Source organism: Topomyia yanbarensis, chromosome 2 (assembly GCF_030247195.1).
Source record: "Topomyia yanbarensis strain Yona2022 chromosome 2, ASM3024719v1, whole genome shotgun sequence".
NCBI classification, from domain to species: domain Eukaryota; kingdom Metazoa; phylum Arthropoda; class Insecta; order Diptera; family Culicidae; genus Topomyia; species Topomyia yanbarensis.
Genome location: NC_080671.1, coordinates 375,232,410 through 375,257,646, shown reverse-complemented (window position 1 = coordinate 375,257,646; position 25,237 = coordinate 375,232,410). Strand labels below are relative to the sequence as shown.

Here is a 25,237-nt window from a genome sequence, read left to right as displayed (position 1 = left end):
TTGTCAATGACCGGCTCGTACGTGACGCTGTGTTAGTTGATTCGAAGATGAGCTAGTTTTTATTAGTCCGCTTCGCAGTTGTTATCGGAAGCTCCAGCTTATAAGACGCATAAGACTAATTGAGGAGTTTCTGTTGTTGTTGTTGTTGTAGTAGTTGTTGCTCTCAGTTTAGCAAGATTAATCCCTTCGTGGTTGAGATCCGTTATCAGTGATCAGTGACTCCTGGGCCAGTTAAGGTCAGGGAAAAATGTTTCGATCCTGTGGGCTTTTGGTTTTCGTCCTCTTGGCGACCTTGATCGCTGAAGGATCTGCCTTAGGTAAGACAAACGTTCTGCAAATACTCATAGAGCTGCTGATGTACTGTTTCAACTATCAACAGGTCAGAATGATCCTTGCATCAACCCGGTCGGAGACTCCGGACTTTGCGTGTTTCTCAGAGAGTGCCAACCGTTGGTGGATATCTATAACAAACCGTTGATTTCTCCGGATGAGAGCAACTTCGTTCAGAGTAGCAGGTGCGGCGTTGCAGCCGGTAACAAACCTTTGGTAAGTCCGGAAATATTGTGAATTATTGTTCCGCAGAAGCTGCTTTTCGAATGGCCATCGAAAATCCCCTATGTTTGTGGATTTAAACAGTCAGTTGATAATAATTTAAACCGGTTTCCCTTCTGCACATCTTGGTCCACGCAGAACAGTGCAACCTTCGAGGAAGAGTTGTAGCGTTAATGAAGATTAAGTTTTGTGGAAACTTATCCCGTATATTGCCTTGAAGTAGTTGATGAGGTATTGAGCGGAGTTACATTTTATTTGATGAAAAAAAAATCTGAGATATTTTCTATGCCTTTTTAAATAATAATGTGTGTATAGTTAAACATTTACTTGAAAAATAACTTTGAGGGTTACAAAAAAATTTTCCGAATCGATGGCAGTCTAGATTCATAAGTTTGATAAGTTTTCAACGAGTGTATATCAACTTTAGACATTCATATTAACCGTTAGTGCTCATATGGAGGTTTTTGTGAGTACATCATAATTTGATTGGGTTTATCTGTTTAAAAACGTCTCTGGTTGTTTGAAAACGTTATTGTTTATATGTATAAGGATGTTCGGCATGCAAGTTTTTAACTAATCTATTCGCATGCTGAATAACTTTATATATAAAGAAATCCGACAGTGGTATACTCAATAAGAGCCTTTGTTTATAAACAAAATGGACCTGAAAGGGTTAATATGTTCTATTTCACCTTAACGTTTCTAGTATTGGTTTTGTACCAAAGATTGTGGGAGGAGTAGTGCGAGAAGTGCGAAATCATTTCGTAGCATCTTTTTTTTGCTGGGACTTTCTTCGTAAATCTTCTGTATGATATCCATACTCTGAACGAAAACCAGGCAAAGTAAACAAAAACTTTCATAATCTATTTTCGTATTGTTAAAAATTGTTGGTCTATTATGGCAGTGTTCTTTAGTCGAAAATGTCGAAACTTTTTATTTTCATATTGGGAAATTTTTTGGAAAAATCAGTTGCTAAATGATCTGTTTTAGCTGTTGTGATAGTAGGTCCCCTCCTTCGTAGGACTGGGAACGTTATACCCGGTAATATGTACAGGTAGTTTACCGTGGTGTGATGAGCGATAACGGTAACAAGCTGTCATTTCAAATGTTCTTCTGGCACAGTTAAACCTCACCTTTTGACAGTTCAGAGAGCTTGATTACTTGGACTTAGACAATTTTTGATTTCACCCAGTACGAGAAACTTGGTTCCACTTGCTGTCATGTTTTGAGTACTTTTATTAATGTGATATCAACTTGCAATGCTCTAATTTGTTATTACAGGACTGCTTAAAACTATTTTGACGTAAATATATGCAAAATGTATTGTAATTTATCATTAGCGTAAAGTCAACGAATTGCTTTAATATACCTTTCAAGGAATCTGTTTTGATACTTCTAAAATACAAATTATACACGATTCATCGATTGTAGGCCGAGAAATTAATGAAATAGTGGGGTTCCCTTCCTAATATGGAGAAAATAGGCACTTTTTACCTGTTGCCCGATTGCTTACCCTAGGCACATAGCCAGAGGGGGTGCTAGGGGGCTAAAGCCCCCCCCGAAATGTTTTAAAAATAAATTTTTAAAACTTATAATCAGCGACTTTAAACAATTTTGTAGCTCGTTTGGTTTAAGAAAAAGTTAAAGAAGATTGCTGTTTTCAACAACCAAAATCTATGGTCAAGAAATTCAGTGTGGTTTATGCTTCTGTCCCAGCCGCTGTGAAGCGAACGACAAATAAAGTTACTTTTTGATTGTGTTCTTTATCTGAAGGACAAAGGAAACTTCTACTATACTATGCCCTAGTAATCTGTCGAGATGAGTGAGTCGCAGAGACAAGAAGTGGTGCACCGGCCAAATACTGTGATTATTGGTGACTCCGTAAGATCGAGTATTTGTGATGAGTAATATTTTCTGAAGGTGAAAATGGAGGTTAGAGTTACGATAGTCACCTTTATCGAGTTCTACCATGTCAAGTATTCTGCGCTCATAGCGTTCAAGAAATTAGATCAGGCGAAACCATTGATTTTGAATAATTTAAAACTATTGAATTTTAATGGTTGTGTGTGACAATGCTGTAATTAGCATCTTCATATAAATGGACGGTGAGAGAATCAATGTTCGGTTCAAAATATATTGCGATAGTACAACTACACAAAGTATTCTTTGCACATATCAAAGACAAAAAATAGTACGTTTCAGAACGGCAAAAAATGTCACATTACGGCTTATCCTGATCAGAAACCGCTGAACACAAACAATTACCAAATATTTGGCACCTGTTCTGGTAATATTGACAACGGCGCTGCGTCAAGTATCTTAAAATCTACAGCCAGCACAATCATTGAGGAAATTCACCCTCATAAAGGCAACAAGCAAGCATGTTTGCGAACATAAAGACAGCAACCACGATGATGACACGGAAGTGTTCAATAGCGAGATAGATATGAACGACCCGCTATACGCAGATGGTGAGGAAAAATATTTCCAGACCTCGTAAACAGGTATGTACGTGCAATGGCTAAGAACTTGCGCGAGATCCGTTGGACAACCATTAAAACTCGTTTTATTATTTTTATTGTTGGAAATAGATATAAATAGATAACGGAACCACTGTTCCGATTGGCTAAAGTATTGAACCGAGTTCACTTACTGATTATTTAAAAAATAGTAAAAGAAGTTTTATGGACGACTGAGCACTAAAATTTTCTAAAAGTGAACGCTTCATCGCAAGTGATTATCACGTTCAACAAAACTCAGATGTAATACTCGATATTGGCAACCCTATTTTCAATAAATGACAGGTTCTCGAATTGCACCCAATTTGAATTTCTGTATTAGGTCTGTGCACTCTGCACTCTTAGTATAAATACTAGACATCATATTCAAGCGTACTAGGCAAAAAATATTTCAATTTACTGAGAACGATATAGCTGAGACAACAGTTTTTGCTTTTGCGTCGTTTTAACGTATTATCATTTTCATTGGTTCTTAATTTCATTTTCATGCGAAGAATTTGTTCCGTATTAAAACTCTGTTGCGACTAAAATATTGTGACTGGTTGAATCTATTAGTCCAATAATTTCGATTTCATGTCTTCAGTATATAGCAGTCTCACGATCTGTTTTTTATTCGTTTTGGACTAAAATGAGAGATGATCAGAAATCACGGATGCACTCAGAACGAGTGCTTTCGGAATTGCGCTCTGATCCTCACAATTCGGTTTGAATATAGCGGCATTTTCCAAAGCACATTACGTCTTCGTTACCCGCACAATATTCGACGTTAGGTGGAACAAGTTTGATTGAAATTGTTTCTTAAATTTTGGTAGAAAAACCTGTTATCAAGAAGCATTACAGCTTTCTTCAAGAAGTCATGCATCTCTTTTAATCTTGATGATGATAGTAAAAAAGCTTGAGCTAATTAAAAACGAACCAATTACTGAGCAGATTGTATGAATCGACTTAGAAAGTGTAACTGCAACTGCAAGCATCTTCTCAAATCCAACTGCCAGAAGGAACTAGACAGTAGACCTGTACACTACCGCTGACAACAATTTTGCAAAAGATACACAGGAATCGGATAAATTGCAGTAATTTAAAAACATAGAAATATGAAAGAAAGTCTCTTCGGTACAGAAGAAGCAAGTGCGCTGTGTATTGTGTCTTTGATTTGTCGGAAGCAAGTGTGGTGCTAAAATTATTGAGCTCACCCATATTTATAGTTTCGAGTAATTCTAGTGGTGTCTGGTTACATTCAGTGCTTCGAAATTTCAAAATCAGTTAAGTATTTCTGTTTGTATTTATCGAAACTGACTGAATTTTTTTACAGAATCGAATGTTTGAATGCAGAGGAAATATAAATTCCTTCGCCAACCAAAGCATTCATTTGTTATTATATGGACAGTTTGCAGGCATAAGTTGAGCATAAGCGAGCTGCGTAATCTATGTCTGGTGCATTTTTGCTCAATAATCCCTCTCAAAGCTAGCATAGAAACAAAATTCAGTTTGCTTCTGAAACCGAACATATGCGAACCCGAATGCGCTATGTCGGGAGAACGAATGACGTGGGAAACGAACCAAACATTTCATTCATCACGCAGGGATGTCAATTTTTAAGCTCTGGTTACATTTAAAAAAATTTACGTAAATTGCAAGATAACAATAATCAGCGGATTTCCTTTCGATTAGTGAACAGTCCTTTAGTAGATAAAATTCCGATTAGTTTGATAGATTAATTCATTTAAACATCTCTTTTGTAATGTCAAAAAATCTATGAATTCCGAAATGAAACCTGTTCGTGTGCTCAAATATAATATTTGCTTAATATAGGTAATCTTACCGAGTACCAACAATAACAAAAGACACGGTTTGGTGCGTAGAGGTTAATTGGTGATAGGAGATGAAGAACATCATATTCAGCCAGAAGAAGCTTAGACACGAAAATAGCTTGCGACGCGTGTAGCTCTGTTCTATCTCACAAAAGTTCTCAGTTTTCGTGTGCGAGCGCTAGGGACGAATGTTGTTACGGGGCACTTTTTTAAAAAAAAATGTGTAAGCCGAAAAACAAGCTTTTACTTTTTATTGTATATTTACTATAATGTTTTATATATCAAAGAGAACTTTTCATTTCACAATTCAAAATTAAGTGAAAATCAAATAGGAGTAACGTAGGCTAAAATAGGAATTCATTTCTATTGCAAAAGAATCGACAAGAAAGTAGTGGTCCGTATTGGAATCGGATTGGGGTAATTCGGACCATTCATGTACTTTTGCACAAAACAGTTTATACGCAGTACGGTAAAAAATCGGAAAAAGCCGTCTCAGAATAAATGCGCAATTGATCAGGCTTTCAGGAAAAAATATTTATTCGTGAATCGGTTGACACGTTCCAGTTCTATAGCTCATAAACCCTTACTAGGTCCGAATTGGCCCATTTCAAATTCAAAATCAAGAATTCGTCGATAAACTTTAGCCTTTCTTGATAACAGATAACATATTCTCTATTGCCTATTCACTAAGAAATTTTCAAAATTACATTCAGTTTCCAGTGACTATCTCAAGTCACCAGAATTAACACATTTATGCAAAAAGTTTCAAGCCCCTCCCGAAACAAAATTCTGGCTACGGGCCTCGCTTACCCGCTATACAAACGGCTTAGTATCGTTGACCTTCGTTGTGTAGTGAAAATCTGTGTGCCACAGAAGAAGAGAAAGAAGTCTGTTGTGATTGATTCAAAAAATTTGACATAAGACTTCCAATCCGCAAAGTAGTTACCAAGAGTGAGCATAGTGATTAAACTACAGGAAATTTCTAATATACAATTCCACCACGTGCGCAGTGCAATTTTAATAACACGCAATAAGTTAGATGATGCAGAAAACTTTATTGTGCAGGACAATATGCAATACTGCGTCGACCATGACAACGATAGAATCAAAATCTCCGAATATATGGACGATGGCTCAGTCTAAGACCGGCTTCACGTCCTTGCACCGTGAATCATCGAACATGCCATTAGGGATCATCCATAAATGACGTAGCATGATATGGGGGAGTTTTGTATTTTGTGATGATGTGTGACGACGGGGGGGGGGGGTAGCGGGTCATGTCGTGCTACGTAGCTTTTTTAAAGGGGAATAGAATAGAATTTTTAAAAAAATTACGGGGAAAAGGGGGGGGGGGCAGAGTTACCGTCAAGCTACATAATTACCAGGGGGGGGGGTATTTAGAGGTTTGTGACGAAATGCTACGATGGGGGAGGGGGTGTTAAAAATCACTCAAAAAATGCTACGTCATTTATGGATCATCCCTTAGATGCAACATGTCAAAATACGAAGAAATGATATCCGTGTGAACGATACTTGGAGAATCCTCTTCCCAAGTATCTGCAACGGAGCTCGTGTGTATATAATCAGACTGGCTAAACCTGTTTTTCTATGTGTCCCTCACACTCAAACTTGATCGCATTATCTATAACCGCTGTGCACCTACCCAGATCAGGAAGCTACTTTTGTGCAAAAAGCTTGTATACTACGAAAACTTATGTGCTGGAACTAGTAAGAAAAACTCCTCAGCTAAGCAATAAAACCAACACTCAGCCATCAACATCGTCTGCTAAGCCGCAAGCACCTACACCCAAAACAAATATTCGGGAGCGTAAATGCATCTGTTTTTCGCTTTCAAACTGTGAGCGAAACCCGGCGCGATCTGGCTCATTCTTATGTGCAGGGTTGCGACATTGGCCTATACGCGGCCGGATGGCCCGGTGACTTCCCTGACTTTGACAGTAACATCAGTTCTGCACTTTCCACCATTCGGAGAAATTTCTATCATCTAAGCACTTCTGCAGTAGCATCCTGAACATGTACGGATAGACCAGGATCGCGGCTTTCGGCGCCACGTTTGGTATTCCATCCGGACCGAGGGCTTTCTTCGATTTTAGTCGCTTCGACGCTTCTTTGAGCTCGTCGTTAGTCGCTTGTCACTCGGTTGTGTTTGCTGCTTCTTCTTCGCCGTACGGTGTCGATGACCAGGTTGTTGGATCGTGCTTCGGGAAGAGACCTTCAACGATTATCATTAGCTTACCCGGGCATATTTCAGCTGGTGTCGACGGGCCCTCATCTTCGTCATGACGACTCAGTACGCGTTCCGCAGGGATTGTCGTCTATTTCTCAGCACAGCTACTTATGGCTATTGGCTTGCTAAGCTTGATCTCCCGTTTTAAAGAGTCCCTACCTTATCGAAACGTCACTTGCGCTCCTCTGTCACTCTCCGATCTTGCTCTCTTAGCCCGCCTTCTGGCTCTAGGACAAGCTGCGTGTAGCGCACGGAGCTACTCATTTAACCAGTAAGCTGCACGCCGTCTACTGCATGGCTCCAGTTTTCGTGGCATTGTAACGTTTCAAGCCGTCGCAATCCTTCTTGTTAGAGCAACCGCATCAACGTACTTGTTTCCGCTGTTCGCCGAAGTGACTCAACAAAGAGGTTTTTGTTAGAGTTTCGTCTTCCACTTTAGCTTGCCGGTCGTCTTTCTCCGTGCTGCAGCAGGGTTTCATTGGCCGATGCAGTGGCGAATCGCCTGGTGGTCGCTATGGGGATACGTCTCGCACACTTTCCAGTCCATGTTCGCCGTCAGTCAAGGACTACAGAATGTAACGGAATTTCCCTCGGTACCGATGACCGTTTCGTGAACCAATAAGCTTCCAGTTTTCTCACGATATCAGGTGCCATTTAGCTATATCACATATAGTGACGTATCCAGGACAGATTTCTACGTGCTAATTCTGTGATCAGCCGCTACACAACGGAAAATCTTGCGCAGGGGCTGCTAAGGAAATTCCATTTGTCAAAGGCAAGGCCAATACACAGTCGTCGTATGCTAAACCACAGCCGGTTGCTTAACTAACGACAGCGGATCGGGCAGTAACAAACAGTAAATCAATAATGATCGTGCCCAGTACCAGTAAACTAACTACTTTAACGAAAAACGAAGAAACAACGATTGCATCAAATGCATCCAAACAAACAACCAACACCACTAATAAAGAACCAAATGTCGATAAAGACGGAGAAACAAACTAGAACTTCCAACAATGAACAGCACGAAATCAGTACTGACGACCGCATGGACGTGAACGGCAACGCGAGAGAAGGCAGACGGACTTACCTCCAAGTAGCAGAGGATAACGCAGCTAATGCATCACCCCAATAAAAATGATCTCAACCCGCAGCAGCAAACTGCGTCAACAAGCCCCGACGGACATGTAGTAACTTTGTTATTTTTTTATTTTTATTTATTGCAAAAACACGAAAGATCCACGGCTCAGTTGTGCTAACGCATTGAGCCGTGTCAAATAAATTAGAAAAAATGGACTGTGTCGAAAATAATCTATCCACACACACTTGCATTGTACGCAAGTGTTTGTAATGGTTTTAATATGCTGTGATTTGATTAATAACCGGAATGATTCAATATATCAAGAAACAACTGGAAGACCCACGAAAAGTAAAAAAAAAAAAACAAATCGCCAAACTAAGTGCAGATCAAAGCAAGGTGCTACACGAAGGGCCCGAAAATTGCATTCGCGAGTTATTTGTATTTTAATGTGCAAAGAAAACTGAAAAGTGAATGTGGATGCGGACAAGTCGATTGAAGTAAAGGCATTTGGCCGAAATGTGTTAGTACGGCAAGCAATATGTTCCTGCGGTGTGAAGTGTACTATTTGTTTCCCCACTGAAGCTATAAATCCAGAAATCTATGGATCTGAGCGTCCGCAAAACAGGTTTCTGCCTGTATATGAGAAGTATATTCCTATCCCTAGAAGCATATGGCCATCAGCAGCACTTACTTTGCACGCAAAGACATCCGTAAGCACACCTGGATGCACCCGAATGGCGAAACTTGCAATCAAATAGACCATTTCCTGGTAGACGGCCAACACTTCTCGGATGTTATAGATGTGAGGACCTTCAGAGGACCAAACATCGACCCTGATCACTATCTTGTTGTCAGTAAGATTCGAGCACGGTTATCAACCATAGCGAACTCAAGAACTCAGCGACCGTTGCGTTTCAATATCCAGCGCTTCTCAGCAGAAGGTGTGACGGACGAGTACCGCCAGAAGCTTGATGAGCGGATAAGGGGAAGCGGTGAGCACAGCAGCGCTAGAAGTAATAGGTACTGCTCAGAGACGACCCAGAAACGGTTGGTTCGATGAGGAGTGCCAGAAAGTGACGGATGAGAAAAATGTTGCCAGAAGTCGGATGTTAGTGTCTGATACTCGGCAGAACAGAGAGCGGTATAAAGAAGCAAGAGGAGCCGAAAAAACAATTCACCACAGAAAGAAAAAGCAGTATGAGGAAAACGGCATTACTGAGGCGCAAAACAGTATGGAACAAAATGAATTTTATGAAAGTGTCAATCGCGGAGAAGAACAGCGCCGTCTCCCGTCATGTGCAATGACCGTGAAGGTAACTTGCTGACAGACAAAACTATGGTAGCAGCCAGGTGGAGAGAGCACTTCGAGACATTGTTAAATGGAGAGAATGTTAGCGCGTCAACGAACAGAATAAGGATAAGTGACGATGGACAAGCTGTGGAGCCTCCGACGCTAGAAGAGGTGAAAAAGGCAATCAAAGAGCTGAAAAACTGTAAGGCTGCTGGAAAGGACGAGCTCCCTGCCGAACTTTTCAAACACGGTAGTGAGCAGCTGCACGAAATACTTCACCGTATTCTTTCGGAGGTATGGGAAGAAGAATAACTACCTGCTGACTGGCGATCAACAACGGATCAAATGTTTACCCTGCGACAGATCCTAGATAAATTCCGGGAATACAACTTGCAGACACACCATCTGTTTATTGATTTCAAAGCGGCGTACGATTCAGTGAAAGGAAACGAGTTATGGCAGATAATGATAGAACATGGTTTTCCGACGAAACTGATTAGGCTGATTCGTGCAACGCTGGATGGGTCGAAATCAAGTGTTCGGGTTGCGGATGAGATTTCGATGTCCTTCGTAACCTTAGACGGATTGAAGCAGGGTGATGCGCTGTCAAACTTGCTGTTCAACATTGCTCTTGAAGGTGCCATCAGGAGAGCAGGCGTGCAAAGGAACGGTACCATCGTCACTCGGTCGCGTATGCTTCTAGGATTTGCGGACGATATTGATATCATTGGAATCGACCGCCGAGCTGTGGAAGAGCATTCCTGCCTTTTAAAAGCGAGACAGCAAGAATTGGTCTCATAATCAACACCAGCAAGACGAAGTACATGATAGCTGGAAGAATACGTGGGTCCAATAGTGATGTAGGTGGTGAAGTGGTGTTAGATGGTGATAAATTTGAAGTAGTGGAAGAATTTGTGTACCTTGGAACTCTAGTGATGTGCGATAATGATGTTACCCCCGAGGTGAAAAGGCGTCTTGCAGCTGCAAATAAGACTTTTTACGGACTTCGTAGCCAGCTGAAGTCCCGTAGTTTGCAGACGAAGACAAAATTCGCGTTGGACAAGACATTGATAGTTCCGGTTGCTTGTACGGCCATGAAACGTGGACTTTAAAGAAAGTTGATCGTAGAGCGTTCGGTGTCTTCGAACGTAAGGTTCTGCGAACAATACTCGGCGGTAAAGAATAAAATGGCATCTGGCGGCGTCGCATGAATCACGAGTTTTACCAAGTATATAAAGGAATGGATATTGTCAAGCTAATAAAAAACGGCAGGCTGCGGTGGGCTGGTCATGTGGCACGAATGCCGGAAGAACGACAAGCGTAGATAATATTCACTAGAGAACCGGGAAGAGGCCGACGACACCGTGGCAGGCCGCTTACGCGATGGCTGTTTGCAATGGAAGAGGACCTAAAAGCACTCAATGTCCAGGGTGACTGAGAGAGATTGGCCCAGGGCCGGGTCCAGTGGAGGAGAATTCTTCACTTGGCGTAGATTCAACGAAGCGAATTGTTGCCCATCAAGTATCAAGTAAGTATCCCTTCACTGTATTGACCGGATTCAGCGTGGCTGCACTACGCTGAAGATCTCTCGATTGGCTCACGGCAAAGGGGAAAGATTTCATTGAGAAATACATCAATCCAACAAATTGCTCCCAACTTCGGCGCATCAAAGGGTACTGGGCAAATATGAAATAGAACCTCAAATGACTGGTACAGCTGCTGGAAATATGCAGTAGCTACAAAAGCGTCCAAAAAACGTCATACGACATTTGTCCTAAAGTTTACGAAAAGTGTTCGATTGCAAATTCGAAAAATCGTAAAGGAATAATATTAATTTCAGATGATATTCACAATGTTCAAGTTCAATTTCTTACAATAAGGATAAATTCGATCAGAATGAAAAACAAGATGCCATTTTCGTAGCAAATTATGTTATAAATCAGGTCTTGCCAATAGTTAAAATAATAGAAAATTATAACAAAAATCAATCAGTTATACAGATTTGAGAGCGTTTTGTTATGATCGTTTGATCGGGACTCGTCCGTTATAATAAAATTTCATTTTTCGTATGAATTGAAAGAGAAATATGTGGATAACTTATTTTAGATACAGTTCTTATGTGTGTGTGTGTTAGTATTCAATTATTCAATTCGACCCGAAACATCCTTTAACCCTCCGGAAGTCGCGCATATGGCCCACTGAACGAGCAGCCGCTGATGCCTTAAGACGATTTCGGTAGTTTTCCAAATCAGCGTGCACTCAGTGCACTAGCGCGACTGCCGGACGGTTAAACATCAAGTGACAACGAATTGGCATACTTGCACTTGAAGATGCCATATAAGAAATAAGAAGATTCCGTTGAAAGTGAACAAAACGTTGTGCGAATTTGATAGTGATTTTTCCAAAAACTGCCAAACTTTTGGTTGCTAGAAAGCACACGGGCGATCTCTAGTTTGAACTAGATTTAAAAGAAGTCAGCAGGGCCAGTGTCACTGTTTTAACTCGAGTGGGTAGTAAACCTAGGATGAGGGGTCTATTGCTAGGGAATTGTCGCATTTTGGCAATACACATGATTGCATTACATTCAAATGTCTAGCCAAGATACATGCGTGGCAGATTTGAAATTTTTGAATGGTCCCAAAATTTCGAGAGGGTAATACTACCCATACCACGTTATCCGCCGGCCCTGGAAGTCAGCGTTGATAACCTCTAGTTGAAATAGTGTTACCTCTACTTTCCCCTTAACCGCACTTGCATATCAGGTTTGCTGTGCTGGCCTCTCCGTTGGTCCGCGGAAAGCCACCCTTTTGAGACCGAACCAATGTGGACTGGACCTGTCGGATCGTTTAGTAGGCGGGCAGGCTACCGAATTGAATGAATACCCATGGACCGCAGTGATCCAGTACCGAAAGCCGAACGGAAACTATGGGTTTCACTGTGGAGGATCGGTGATTAACACTCGATATATTATCACCGCTGCGCACTGTATAAAAGCAATTCCTCGTGGCTGGGATGTGTAAGTAACGCTACTGAACTATAGATGGCTTTTGCTTTCTATGAAACTAATAATTGGCATTTCAGGGTTGGTGTGCGTCTCGGTGAGTATGATTTGAAGAACGACGGACCGGACTGTAAGGATGGCGTTTGCGCTGATGTACCTGTAGATTTGGGTATCGACAAAATTATTGTACACGAGAACTACAATGCTCAGAATAAAGCCCAACATGATGATATTGCTTTAATTCGGTTCAATCGGGATGTTTCGTTTTCGGAATATATCCGAGCAATCTGCCTGCCAGTGGATGATGCGGAACGATACCGAAACAATGTTGGCACGGCTGCGTTTGCTGCTGGATGGGGTCGCACGGAGACAGGTATGGAGGATTTTTAACGTTTCTTTCTTAAATTATATCTCATGCATTGTGGTTCTTACAGCAAGTTCCAGCGACAAAAAACTGAAGGTCGAGCTGAGTATCACAGATCTAAACAAATGTTCTTCGGTATACAGACCGTCGGGAGTGGTGCTGCGGGATACGCAAATGTGTGCCGGAGGAGTCTATGGTAAGGACACTTGCAGTGGCGATTCTGGCGGTCCCCTGATGAAGCGAATCAAGTCAAATTGGTTCTTGTTTGGAATTGTTAGTTTCGGACCGAATAAGTGTGGTACTAAAGACGTTCCTGGAGTGTACACGAATGTCGCCAAGTATATCGATTGGATTGAGAACAATATCGAGTAGGAGGTTTATAAGTAGCGCAAAATATATGCAAACAGTTTTTGCGTAACCAATCGGGTTCAGTTGCTATATGCCGAAAAGTCCTTGAACTGATCTTTTAGCTGTAGTTTGGTATGAATTCGATATTTTAATCGAGCACGGGGAGTTATGGAGCGGGTTTGACAATGATTATTTTTTTACAAAAATTGCTTTTTTAAATTTATATTTGCGAAGAAAATATGACGGTTCTGGTAAACCGTAAAATTGGTTGTGTTCATTGTTATAGCAAACAAATTGGGATATTAGCTATTGAAATTAGAAATGAGAGAATTGTTATTGTCAATGATTAAATAGAAAATTCAGCCCGTTCAAAACCTCAAGATTATCGCTCTCTGCCTTGGTTCGTTCTGCCTGTAGCACACTAGTGTAATGGACACTATGTGCATGTCGGTACGAATACTTTGTTAGATCTCTGCTCTGTGGCGTTGTTCCAGCATGATCTTGAGCTGGTGTCCCTTGGTCAGCTAACGGTTCACAACTCTCCCTATTCGAAAATTTGCAAGACGGCCGCGCCACCATCAATGCACGCTATGTTTTTCTTCATAATTTTTTATCTGCGTAAAATGCTAATTGCCATGGAATGCATTGAAATGCAGGCGAAATCGTCATAGAGCTTTCGGCGGTCGCCTAAGCTTAGATAATGGCGTGACTATTCTTGTTATGTTATACTGCAGTTAATTATATGAGAGTGTTTTATTCAATGTGCTTTGGTTGGCGATACTATTGTGAGGAAGCTTTCCCGTAGAGAAAAAATTCCATTCGTAAAAATATTGTTTACAGAATCGCAACTGCCCCTGATATTAGTTAACTGTCGTACACCCTATTCATCGCCTGCAGTGCCATCTGAATCTTATTCACTGAAATTGAAAGCGCGAATTCGACGATTGTAAGCTCATCAACAGATTAAGCATTGTAGGGTGTACAGCGGTAGGCGTTTCTTATCTGATAATCGATTAAGTCAGGGCTGCTATACAACGATGTTGAGATAATAGAATGCAACTAGAAGTTTTTAAGTTGTCCTCGATTCGGATTGAGTTGCCTGCCGAAGGACATTTTGAAAATTAATCCAACTATGGTGCAATTGTGCCTTTCTCATTTATCTAAACTATAATTTAATACATGGTTACGTTATAATATTGTGGAAATGTCACTTGATAAGCATATATAAGTGCACGACTGTCACGAACCTGATAAGCAACAGGTCGACGCTGACACACTTGAAGCAAACAAAAATATAGTATTTATTTAGCTTAGTGAGCGTGAGTTCTATGTTGTCATCATGTTAACATATTTTGAAATGCGAGTTGGCTGGGGAGAGTAGGGATATAATTAGTGGGAGGGGGAGGATGCGTCGGGAACCACCAAACTTATTTTAGTATACGGGGTGGATGAAGAGAATGCGGGTGAATGGGTGGTCTGAGAGGGGGAGGGGGTGAAATGAAGGAGGGGAAGAAGTGGAAGGAGGGTTCAATACCAAACTGCATATTATTCATTCCGTTTGAGATTAGGTTAGTGAAAATTGGTTCAGTCATCACCGAAGTTGCTTTAGTTCTGGAATATGTTCGGAACCTAGGACTTCCGGAATTATCGATAGTGGACAATATATTCCAATTATTGTTTTAATCGGCATCAGTGACCTAGGCTTGCGAATCGAAGTAATTTGATGTTCATTTCAATAGCTTTTTTACCTGTCAGGTGTTAGGATTGTACCGGTTTATATTAGAGATTCCTATGTGACGACCGCAACAATCAACCAGTAACTACATAACCAAAAGTCAGAACTGAATGAAATTCAATAGCAATCAATAGAAGTATTATATCTTTCATTTTAAAACGATTTTGCAAAAATCGGTTAAGAGTTTGCGGGGAAATAGGTGTGGCATTACTTCAGGAACTTGGCGAGTTCCGTTATAGGCAGCCACTGTAGTAAAAACTACTTTGATTGGTTATTAGTGATCCAGACCCGCAAATCCAAGTAATGTTGAACGCATTTGAATATGTATTACATCATTCGGACATCATAGGAAATTTGCTATGTAACCGCACTCTTCAACCCGTAACTCCGGAAGCGGAAATCGGATCAACTAAACATTCAATAGCGTCTTATGAGAGCGTTATACCTTTCGTTTGAAACTAAGCTCGTGCAAATCGGTCCAGCCATCTCTGTGAAAATTGAGTGACATTATTTGACACACACATACATACACACAGTTCCGGGATGTGTTGGAAATGCGGAGAGACGGGTCATCTTGCGAGAGACTGCACGCAAAGGCCGAAGTGCTTGCTTTGCACCCCAGCGGACGGATACCACCATCTGACGGGTGGCTTTAAATGCCCTGTCTATAAGAAGGCAACTGCAGGCCAACTGTGACACCGCACTGCAACTGTTGTGGCAGTTTACGAAAGAAACGATGTAGGATGTCGCTTTGATTGCAGAGCCGTATCAAGTCCCCTCTGATAACGGTAACTTGGTGCTTGTAAGATCGGGAACAGCTGCGATACAGGTTATGGGAAGATTCCCCATTCAAGAAGTGATAGAACACTAATACGATGGCTACCTGATCGCCAAAATCAATGGCATCTTCGTGTGCAGCTATTACGCTGCTCCAAGGTGGACACTAGAGCAGTTCAGTCTACTGCTGGAGCATTTGAGCGAGCAGTTGATCGGTTGGAAGCCGGTAGTCATTGGTGGTAACTTCAACGCCTGGGCTGTGGAGTTTGGCAGTAAAGTAACTAACACAAGAGGATGTATCCTGCAGGAAGCTCTAGCGAAGTTAGACGTACGATTGTGCAATGAAGATTCTGTTAGCACATTTCGAAGAGACGGGAGGGAGTCTATCATCGATGTCACATTCTGTAGTCCTTCATTGACGGCGGACATGGATTGAAAAGTATGCGAAACGTATACGCATAGCGACCATCAGGTGATTCGCTACCATATCGGTCAACGGAACCCTGCTGCAGCACGGACAAGGATGACCGCCGAGCGAACGTGGAATACGAAAGTCTTCAACAATGACCTCTTCGTTAGGGCACTTCGGTCGAACGGTGGTACCGAGAACGTGGATGCGGTAGACTAACTAGAAGGATTGTGGTGGTTTGTGACGCCATAATGCTGCGAAAACTGGAACCACGCAATAAACGGCGTCCAGCTTACTGGTGGGATGAGACAATTAGTACGCTATGCGCTGCTTGTCTCAGAGAGCAATATCGGATCCAGTTAGAGAAGAGCGCAAGGCAGAGTTTCAGGATGCTAGGGCCGCTTTATAACGAGCGATCATACTTAGCAAGTCATATTGTCACAAGGAAGCCGAAAAGTAGAAGCCTCCGTTCGTGTCGTTCCAGGGATTAACGACGCGAGCGGAGTCGTGATGGTGAGAATGAAGCGCTTGACGACGCCAGCCGAAATGTGCCCGGGTAAGCTGAAGATAATCGTCGAGGGTCTTTTCCTGAAGCACGATCCAACTATCCGTCCGCCGACACCGTGCGGCGAAGAAGAAGGAGCAAACATGGACGATCGGCAAGTGACTAACAATGAGCTCGCAGAAGCATTGAAGTGCCTGAAATAAAAGAAAACCCTAGGTACGGATGGAATACCAAACGTGGTGCTGATAACTGCGATCCTGGCTTATTCGGACATGTTCCAGATGGTGCTGCAGAAGTGTTTAAATGAAGGCCATTTCTCCGAAAAGTGGAAGGTGCATAAACTGGGGTTGCTGCCGAAGCCAGGGAAGCCACCGAGCGATTCGGCCTCATATAGGCCCATAGGTCCGCTGGATACACTCAGAAAACTACTGAAAAAAATCATCCTTAACAGATTGACGAAAATGAGCGCGGACTGTTCAAGATGCAGTTCGGATTCCGAAAAGGGACATTGACAGTGGATGCAATTCGAACAGTGCTCGAGAGTGCTGAGAAGGCATCTAAACAGAAGCATAGAGCAGATCGATATTGCGCTGCGGTCACGATAGATGTGAAGAATGTATTTAACATGCGCCAGCTGCAGCGCCGCACAGAATTGGGGTTCCCGCCTATCTATGCCAGATCCTGAAGAGCTACTTCCAGAGTAGAATGCTGCTGTACGAGACGAGCGAAGGGCAGAAGTCAATGCGAGTCGCAGCGGGCGTTCCTCAGGGCTCCATTCCTGGTCCAAATCTTTGGAACGCGATGTATGATGGGGTCTTAACACTGCAGCTGCACAAGAAAGTGAAAATAGTGAGGCACTTGAAGAAATGGAGACGTCGGTGACGGAGACAATAGACACGATCGAGAGCTGGATGAACGGGGTCAAGCTGCAGCTCACCACAAGACGGAAGTGTTGTTGGTCAGTAACACCAAAGCGGTTCAGCGGATGCAGATCCACGTCGGAGGGTACGTGATTGCATCGAAGCGTGCATTGGAGCAATTGTGAGTGATGATCGACGACCGATTGAGCTTCAACAACCACGTTGACTACGTCGGCGAAAAGTCGGCGAAGGCGACGAACGCAATAGCGAGAATCATGCTAAACGTCAGCGGTTGTAGAAGTAGCACGAGACGTCTGCTATCTAGTGTTTCGTCATCGATACTCCGATATGGGGTTCCTACCTCGCCTGCTGTACTGAAAACCCTGAAAAGCTGAACAGGATATTTCGGCTGAATGCCGCACGAGTCACGAGTGCGTACAGAACAATATCGTCGGAGGCAATATGCGTTATCGCCACGATGATCTGCATAACGTAGTGCAAGGAGACTGGTCCGAACCGATTCGTTGGCTAAGTGGCAGTAGGAGTGGGATAACGCGGAGAAAGAAAAATGGACCCACCGATCCATCCCAAATATGTCGGCTTGGGTGCACAGGAATCAGGGAGAGGTGAACTTCCATCTGACGCAGTTTTTGTCCGGGCACGGATGCTTCCGGAAGTACTTGCATCGGTGTCTTTTCCCGGAGTATGTGAACGTGCAAGAGACATCGGAACACGTGGACCTCGAATGTTCTGGGTTCGAAGAAGTTCGTAAGTGTATGTCTGGTGTGACAGTGGACAATATCTTCGAAGAGATGTGCCACGATGAGCATACCTAGGATGCAGGGCCGTCGAGAGCCGCGTCGGGCCCCAAGGCTTGTATTACTGCCGGGCCCTTTTAATCCCAAGCCCTCTAGTTCAGTATGAGTTAGTTCCTCTTCAGCCATGGGAAACTCATGAGTCCGTGGTTTCTATTAGTCTCCGGTTGACTCATATTGCCACAGCCACAGATAGCGTGCCAGACAGATGAATTTCGACAGGTTCTTATTCCGTGATATCCATATCGGGTAAAATTGCCATAGCCACGAGTTTTTCAATTTGCGGGTACTCAGGAATCAGGAAGCAGTAGCGTCTAGTTCAAATGGCACGTTCGCCAAATTGATCGGAGATTTGCGCCTTGCCATGAATCCCCACCCACCCTTCCTCTCTTCTTTTGTTTGACAAAACGACTGTTTAAATTGACGAATTAGTGCCTATAGAAATGGGATTCGACCCGCAGTCGAAAACCTTTAGTTTAGGTGACTATTGGAACGCAAACGTATATTTGATATTGTTCGGTGTCTCAAAGCACTATAAGAAGAATCTATATTAGCACTTAGAGTTTTCTATAAAAGCTTTATAGCATTTATCTTCAAAAGCTTTTTAGCACGATTTCTATGTTCTGTATGTCGATATAGTGCTCGATTTAATGCTTTACATTTGAGGTGCATTGAAGCATTAAAAATACTTGTACACGTCCAGCTAGCAATGGAAATGCTAACTTATAGCTTATCTAGAATTTTAATTTAGTGCTTATGGTTATTTGGGTGACGACACAAAACAATTAAAGCTGAGCATTCTGCGCCTCTGAACGATCTTCAGGTGTTGCAATAGCAGCAATAATACTTCAAACCCCCAGAGGAATTTTGAATTTTTATTTTAACAGTGAGCGGATATATTTCGTTTCGCGAAACAAACACTTCTACTTGATTGATGGTCTGGAACATAATCAATCCGCTATGTCTAACATGGTGAAAATGTAGGGTGTAAACATTGGCCATAGTGGTTTGGAACACGACATTTTGCTTCTACTGTTCAGACAAAGCGATACACGGACTGATTTATTTGCTAGTAGCAATGGAGCAGTTTTTAGCTTTTTTGTAAGCAAAATAAAAAGGTAGCAGATGCGGTTCGAAATTCTCGTTTAAAATTATTACATCAAAAATATTTTCAATTTATATAAGTTTATTTCATATTGAATCCAAGAAATCCGTTACTAATCGTAGATTTTATGCAGGTTTAAAAAATAAACAATATGATTTGGCTAACGTAGGAGCCGGTTTTGATATGCTGTGAGAATATTGAGGACCCGACAACAATATAGACACAGAAAGACATAAGAAAATGCAAATTAAACAACTGCGAGTATAGTGGGCAACCGAGTACTGCTGCTGTTGGATGAACTGAACTTAACGTGCTATAAAAATACAAAAATATAAAAAGGTTATCCATCACCTGTTAATTAAGGTCAGTCTACCTTCTCATCTCGCCCAGAGTAGAAACTAAAAATCGTTCCGCTATAGATACACGGCAAAAACGACTGCAAATGAATTGTGTTGCTATTGATTTTTGGAAATGTCTTGTAAGACCAGCTACTCGGGAAGTAAAATAATTAATAAATGTGCAGATTGTGCTCAAACCAGGAGAAGCAAACGCCCTGTAAATGCACCATGTCAAACATTAAGAAACATTCGCGGAACAACGTGCAGCACATCAACGAAAGCTGCCACGTTAACAACATCATCCCCGTATACATAGGCAAGGGCTCCAGAGAGATGTGCTTACACGAATTATATCCACATGCCTCTGACATTATGTCAAGATACGGAGAAGTTGCTCCCATATGAGCTGTAACTTGGCATTTTCCCGGGTATCCCTAACTTTGTTCTTGTGGTGAGAATACCTCCGTACAAACCTACTTTTTCATACGTAACCATTTTATGCGAATCAACCAAAAATAGGGCGTTTCATCAGACAATACTGGTTATACAACCATGGTAGATTCCTATGCGCGAATTCTCCACAAAGACACTGCACCACGGAAAACTTTGTGCAAAAGCAGCTAAGAAAAGCACACCTACTATAACCGTAAACAGCACACTGTTATCTTATGCTTAACCACAAACGGCTACAAAACCAATATCTACTGATCTGACAGGAAAAATATTCACTCAACAACAATCACGTCCAGTGTTTCCAAGCCAACAACCGCCACCACCAGCAAAAAAGCGAACGTAGAAGACGACGGATGCGTTTGTCCGTGCGCTCGCTTTTCTGTTTGACGCTCTATTGCTTTCTTCGAAAATACTTTAAATTAGCTTCTCAATATTTTGTAGTTTATTCCGTCGATTCAAGCAATTAAACTCGTTTTTTAAACTTGTACGCGAAATTATTATTACTATTTTTTGATCTTTTATAAATGCCGGACGTGTTCGCCAATCTTTCGGGTAAGATCGCGGGCCTCCAAATACGATCAGGGGCCCAGGGTAATTGCCCTGGCTGCCTCCCCCTCTCATCGGGCCTGCTGGGACGCTGTCAACAGAATATACTCTCCGAGCTGCAGAGGAAGTGGCGAAGAGACCAACAGAGTAGCGCCATCGGCTACAAAGTCACCGTGAGACCACTAATCGGACTTCGGGAGAAATTCCGCCGCAGGGGAGCTCTCCGTCGGTGTAGATTAGATCCACCGCCGGGGACCAGTTGAGTAGTACGCGACGTAGCACCACGTAATAAACATTTGAAATATTATAGTTTATTCCATATATTCCTACATTCAAAGTTATTTTTTTTTGTTATTAACATGCTCATAAGTCATCAGTGTCCTGCCAATTATCTAGGTATTTCGTAGCTTAGAATACTTGGTTATATTAATACCTTGTTCATCCAATGACGAAGAAGATATTTGGCAGGACACTGATGACTTATGAGCATGTTAATAACAAACAAATTAACTTTGAATGTCGGAATATATGGAATGAGCTATAATATTTCAAACGTTTATTGCTTCGCATAATAGTTTATTTTTCATGCTTCATAATACAAATAATTTATTGAAACGCTAGTCTATTTTACCCCACATTATTCCAAGCATCCCATTAGATCCGCTTAAGATTTATATATGTATCAATAGGGTATTTCTTGCTGAACGATAAAAAAATAAATTTAGCTGCTACTACCTGCTACTCTACAAACCATAGCCCCTTAAAGTTAGCCCAAAAAACAGGCATACATCCTAAAAACGAAGAGATAGCGAGTCTATTCCGCATAAAGGTGTGTTTTAAAAGCATCTACAACTTTCTAGAACATCGAAAAACTGTAAAAAATCAAATTTAAAAAAAACTGTAAAAACTGTAAAAAATCAAATTAAAAAGTTACAATGAAAAAACACTTTTTAAGGGGGTATTCCGACATGTACTTCAATTTCACCCAATAACTTTTTTCGCTTAACAGATAGCCATTTCGCTACTTCAACTAAGTTTTATAAAATAATTTTGGTTACAAAGTTTCCATACATGACTATCAATTTTGGCAACAACTTGCAAAGATATTTTTTTTATCTGCGTATATACGCCCTTCAATAAAAAATTTCCAACACCATATTAAACTAGTTAAAAAATAAAGAAACCTTTCCGAAGACATCAAAGTGCCATTTGATTCCGTCCCGCTGTGCGTCGAGGAACTATCAGTCGGAGTAAGGTGACTTCACCGTCGGCGACTATCCGAGTAGTTCGTGAGCTGGCCGGGAGCTGAATGACTCACGGAAATATCCTCAATGTGTACGCTTCGAGAGTTCTGCTTTGAGATGCTAATAACAGCCTAACAGTCATCAGGGTAGTAAAGGAAAGTTAGTGTGCCAACCATTATTATGGAGACCGTGTATAACACTGCATCTCCTCGCTTGTCACGGGAAAGAGTTTTGTTAGTAGGATGGAGTAAAGAGTTACACAATTCTGGATTCACTTTAATATGTGATACGATCTATGTAGCTCACAGAGCAGCGAATTCCTGGTCAGTAACTGATAACATAGTTATTATTTATTTTTAATTCATATTAAGACATAATTATAGCAAAAGCAACAACAAATAATTTTGGCCAAGATTCGACCACAGTTACTTCTCTGTGCAACTCTAACAAGTGTTATCATGTGTTTATTGTTCTAGGTAGCTGGCTGCCGATAATTTATGATAGATCTAGCGTTTCTTGGATTACTTCAGCATTGCTTAGTTTTGTAGAATATATAACTGGACTGTCGGGAATGTCACTTATGCTAAAACAGTGACAGTGTGATGCGTTATGTACGCGAAGTTTATCCGTGGCTCAGTTTTCCTAAAAATAATACTGGAGCCCACATCAACATACCTGGCGAGCAATATCGAGAGAAAATTGAGGGCTGGTTGCTTCCAAATGTTACACGATATTCGGAGAACCTTTGGTTTGAACGCAATGGTTTACAAGTCACACGGAAGTTGTAACGATTTTTTTATTGGATACGATATTTGATAGACGAATCCTATCAAAAAACGGTAATGTCGATTACGATGACGTCTTTGGTTTGTCTATGCTGCTACGTCAAGTCTTTCGTCTACACCAACAAACAGAAAATAAAAGATGAGCTGGGAATCAACACTAAGTGTGTTCTTCGAGGATGTTCTCCAGTTGTTAACGAAAAAATGGCCAAAATTGACAAAATTGGGTCCCGACGGAATGGGATGTGCAAATCGTAGTCGCAGTTGATATTTGTCTACAAATATTCAAAACATCAAATTGCATGCCATATGATTTCAAAATAAACAAACAACAATTGTTATCGACAATTGTTTGTGTGGTACAGTACACTTTAAAAAAAAAGATAAAAAACACCAATTAGTATAATAAATCAACTAACCATATTCAGTATGCAACCATAGTAAGCCTACCAAACATTCGAGTGTAACGCCATCTATTTTTGACGTGAACTAGTTTTGTGGAAACACAAATATTTATATGAATGCGAGGTTTATTATTCGGGAAGTACGGCTACGAATTTTACAAAATGATATTTTTTTCACGAATTTTCGAATACATTTTATTCGTATACTGCATTACGTGATACTGAAGATAGGCGACTTCCGTAAGCCTATGCTCCATTTTACGTTCCAGAGCAAAACTTGCATTCAACGATCGCGGTGTTAGGTCGGAGAGGCACGTCATTTCACTCATGATGACAAGAATGAATACAATATTTCTTTTGTTCTTGAGACGATGCAACGAGAGACTGCTTGTAATCGTTTACTTTGTTCTCTAACTGAATGTGGACTGAGATTTCAATTCTGTTTTATTATTTATTTGTTTTATTCCAAATCCAATTTAACCAATCGCCAAGAGTTAACCAAAGAAAACCCTGTTACTGATTCGTTCTTTCATTACAGGTCTGCTGCGCTGGTCTCTCCGTCGGACCGCGGAAAGCCTCCCTATTGAGACCGAATCAGTGTGGGCTTGATCTGTCGGATCGTGTAGTAGGCGGTCAAGCCACCGAATTGAACGAATACCCATGGACCGCAGTGATTCAGTACCGAAAGCCGAACGGAAACTACGGCTTCCACTGTGGAGGGTCGGTGATCAACACGCGATATATTATCACCGCGGCTCACTGCATCAAAGCTATTCCTCGCGGTTGGGAAGCGTAAGTAACGCTATTGAACCATAGATGGAATTTATTTTTTAATAAATCCACATTGCAGTGTTGGCGTTCGACTCGGTGAGTACGATTTGAAGAACGACGGACCGGACTGTAAGGAAGGCGTTTGCGCTGACATACCTGTGGACGTGGGTATCGAAAATATTATTGTTCACGAGAACTACAACCCCCAGCAGAAAAGTCAATATGATGATATCGCTTTGATTCGGTTCAATCGGGATGTGGCGTTTTCCGAATACATCCGAGCGATCTGCCTGCCAGTGGACGATGCAGAGCGGTACCGAAACAATGTTGGCACGGCTGCATTTGCTGCTGGATGGGGTCGTACGGAGACAGGTATGAAGGATTTTTATTGTTTTCATCTTCAACTATACCTCATGGTTTTGTTGTTCTTTCAGCAAGCTCCAGCAACATAAAACTGAAGGTCGAACTAAGCATTACGGAACTAAACAGGTGCTCCGCGGTGTACAGACCATCGGGGGTGGCCCTGCGGGATACGCAAATGTGTGCCGGTGGAGTCCGTGGAAAGGATACTTGCAGTGGCGATTCGGGCGGTCCTCTGATGAAGCGAATCAAGTCAAACTGGTTCCTGTTCGGAATTGTTAGTTTCGGACCGAACAAGTGCGGCACCAAGGACGTTCCCGGAGTGTACACAAATGTCGCCAAGTATATCGATTGGATTGAGAACAATATCGAGTAGGAGGATTATGAGCAGCGCAAAATATATATGCGAAGACTTTTGCTGTAATCTATCGGGCTTAGTCACTTCATGCCGAAAGTTCCGTGCACTTTGCTCTAAAGTGTGATTATAGGATGTATGGTAAAACGGAAATATTACCCGGAATGTGGGGTCTATGCTATAGATAATCAGGTATTATGGCTCATGAAATGAAACAGCACAGGGTAATTTAATGTTTTGCGTTAGACAACCAAGTTCCGAAATTTTGAAACCTGGGCAACTATTGAGATATCTGACGCATAAAATTCGCACACTGAAATCTCGCATTTTATACTTCTGCTCTCTTCTTAAGCCTAAAAACAGACTCTAAATTCAAAAGTCAAAAATGGCTCAATACAAACTGGATAAGTCTATAATGAAATGTTAGTCGTTAATAAAGACAAAAGTGGCGAAAAAATGGTCCGGTGCAACGAAACTATCCATCACTTAAACACAAGAAATAATTGGCATATTCCAAGGGATGAAAGTCCAAAAATCACTTCCAATTACTTCAAAATATTCAA

The 25,237-nt window shown here is 41.6% G+C and overlaps 1 protein-coding gene across 2 annotated transcripts; it reads left to right on the top strand.

The window, feature by feature from the left end:
- On the top strand, positions 1 to 24,743 carry LOC131684603 (CLIP domain-containing serine protease B4-like). 2 transcript variants are annotated; one of them, XM_058967619.1, is made up of 5 exons: positions 1 to 317; positions 380 to 546; positions 12,265 to 12,518; positions 12,584 to 12,876; positions 12,938 to 13,289. In XM_058967619.1, exons 1-5 carry the CDS (start codon positions 248 to 250, stop codon positions 13,237 to 13,239), a joined length of 1,086 nt encoding a protein of 361 aa, XP_058823602.1. In that variant the 5' UTR covers positions 1 to 247; the 3' UTR covers positions 13,240 to 13,289. The 2 variants fall into 2 exon arrangements, with proteins under 2 accessions (XP_058823602.1, XP_058823601.1); XM_058967618.1 differs by lacking the exons at positions 12,265 to 12,518; positions 12,584 to 12,876; positions 12,938 to 13,289 and adding exons at positions 23,727 to 23,980; positions 24,039 to 24,331; positions 24,394 to 24,743 and having other exon boundaries at positions 64 to 317.
- Positions 24,744 to 25,237: the final 494 nt, after the last annotated feature.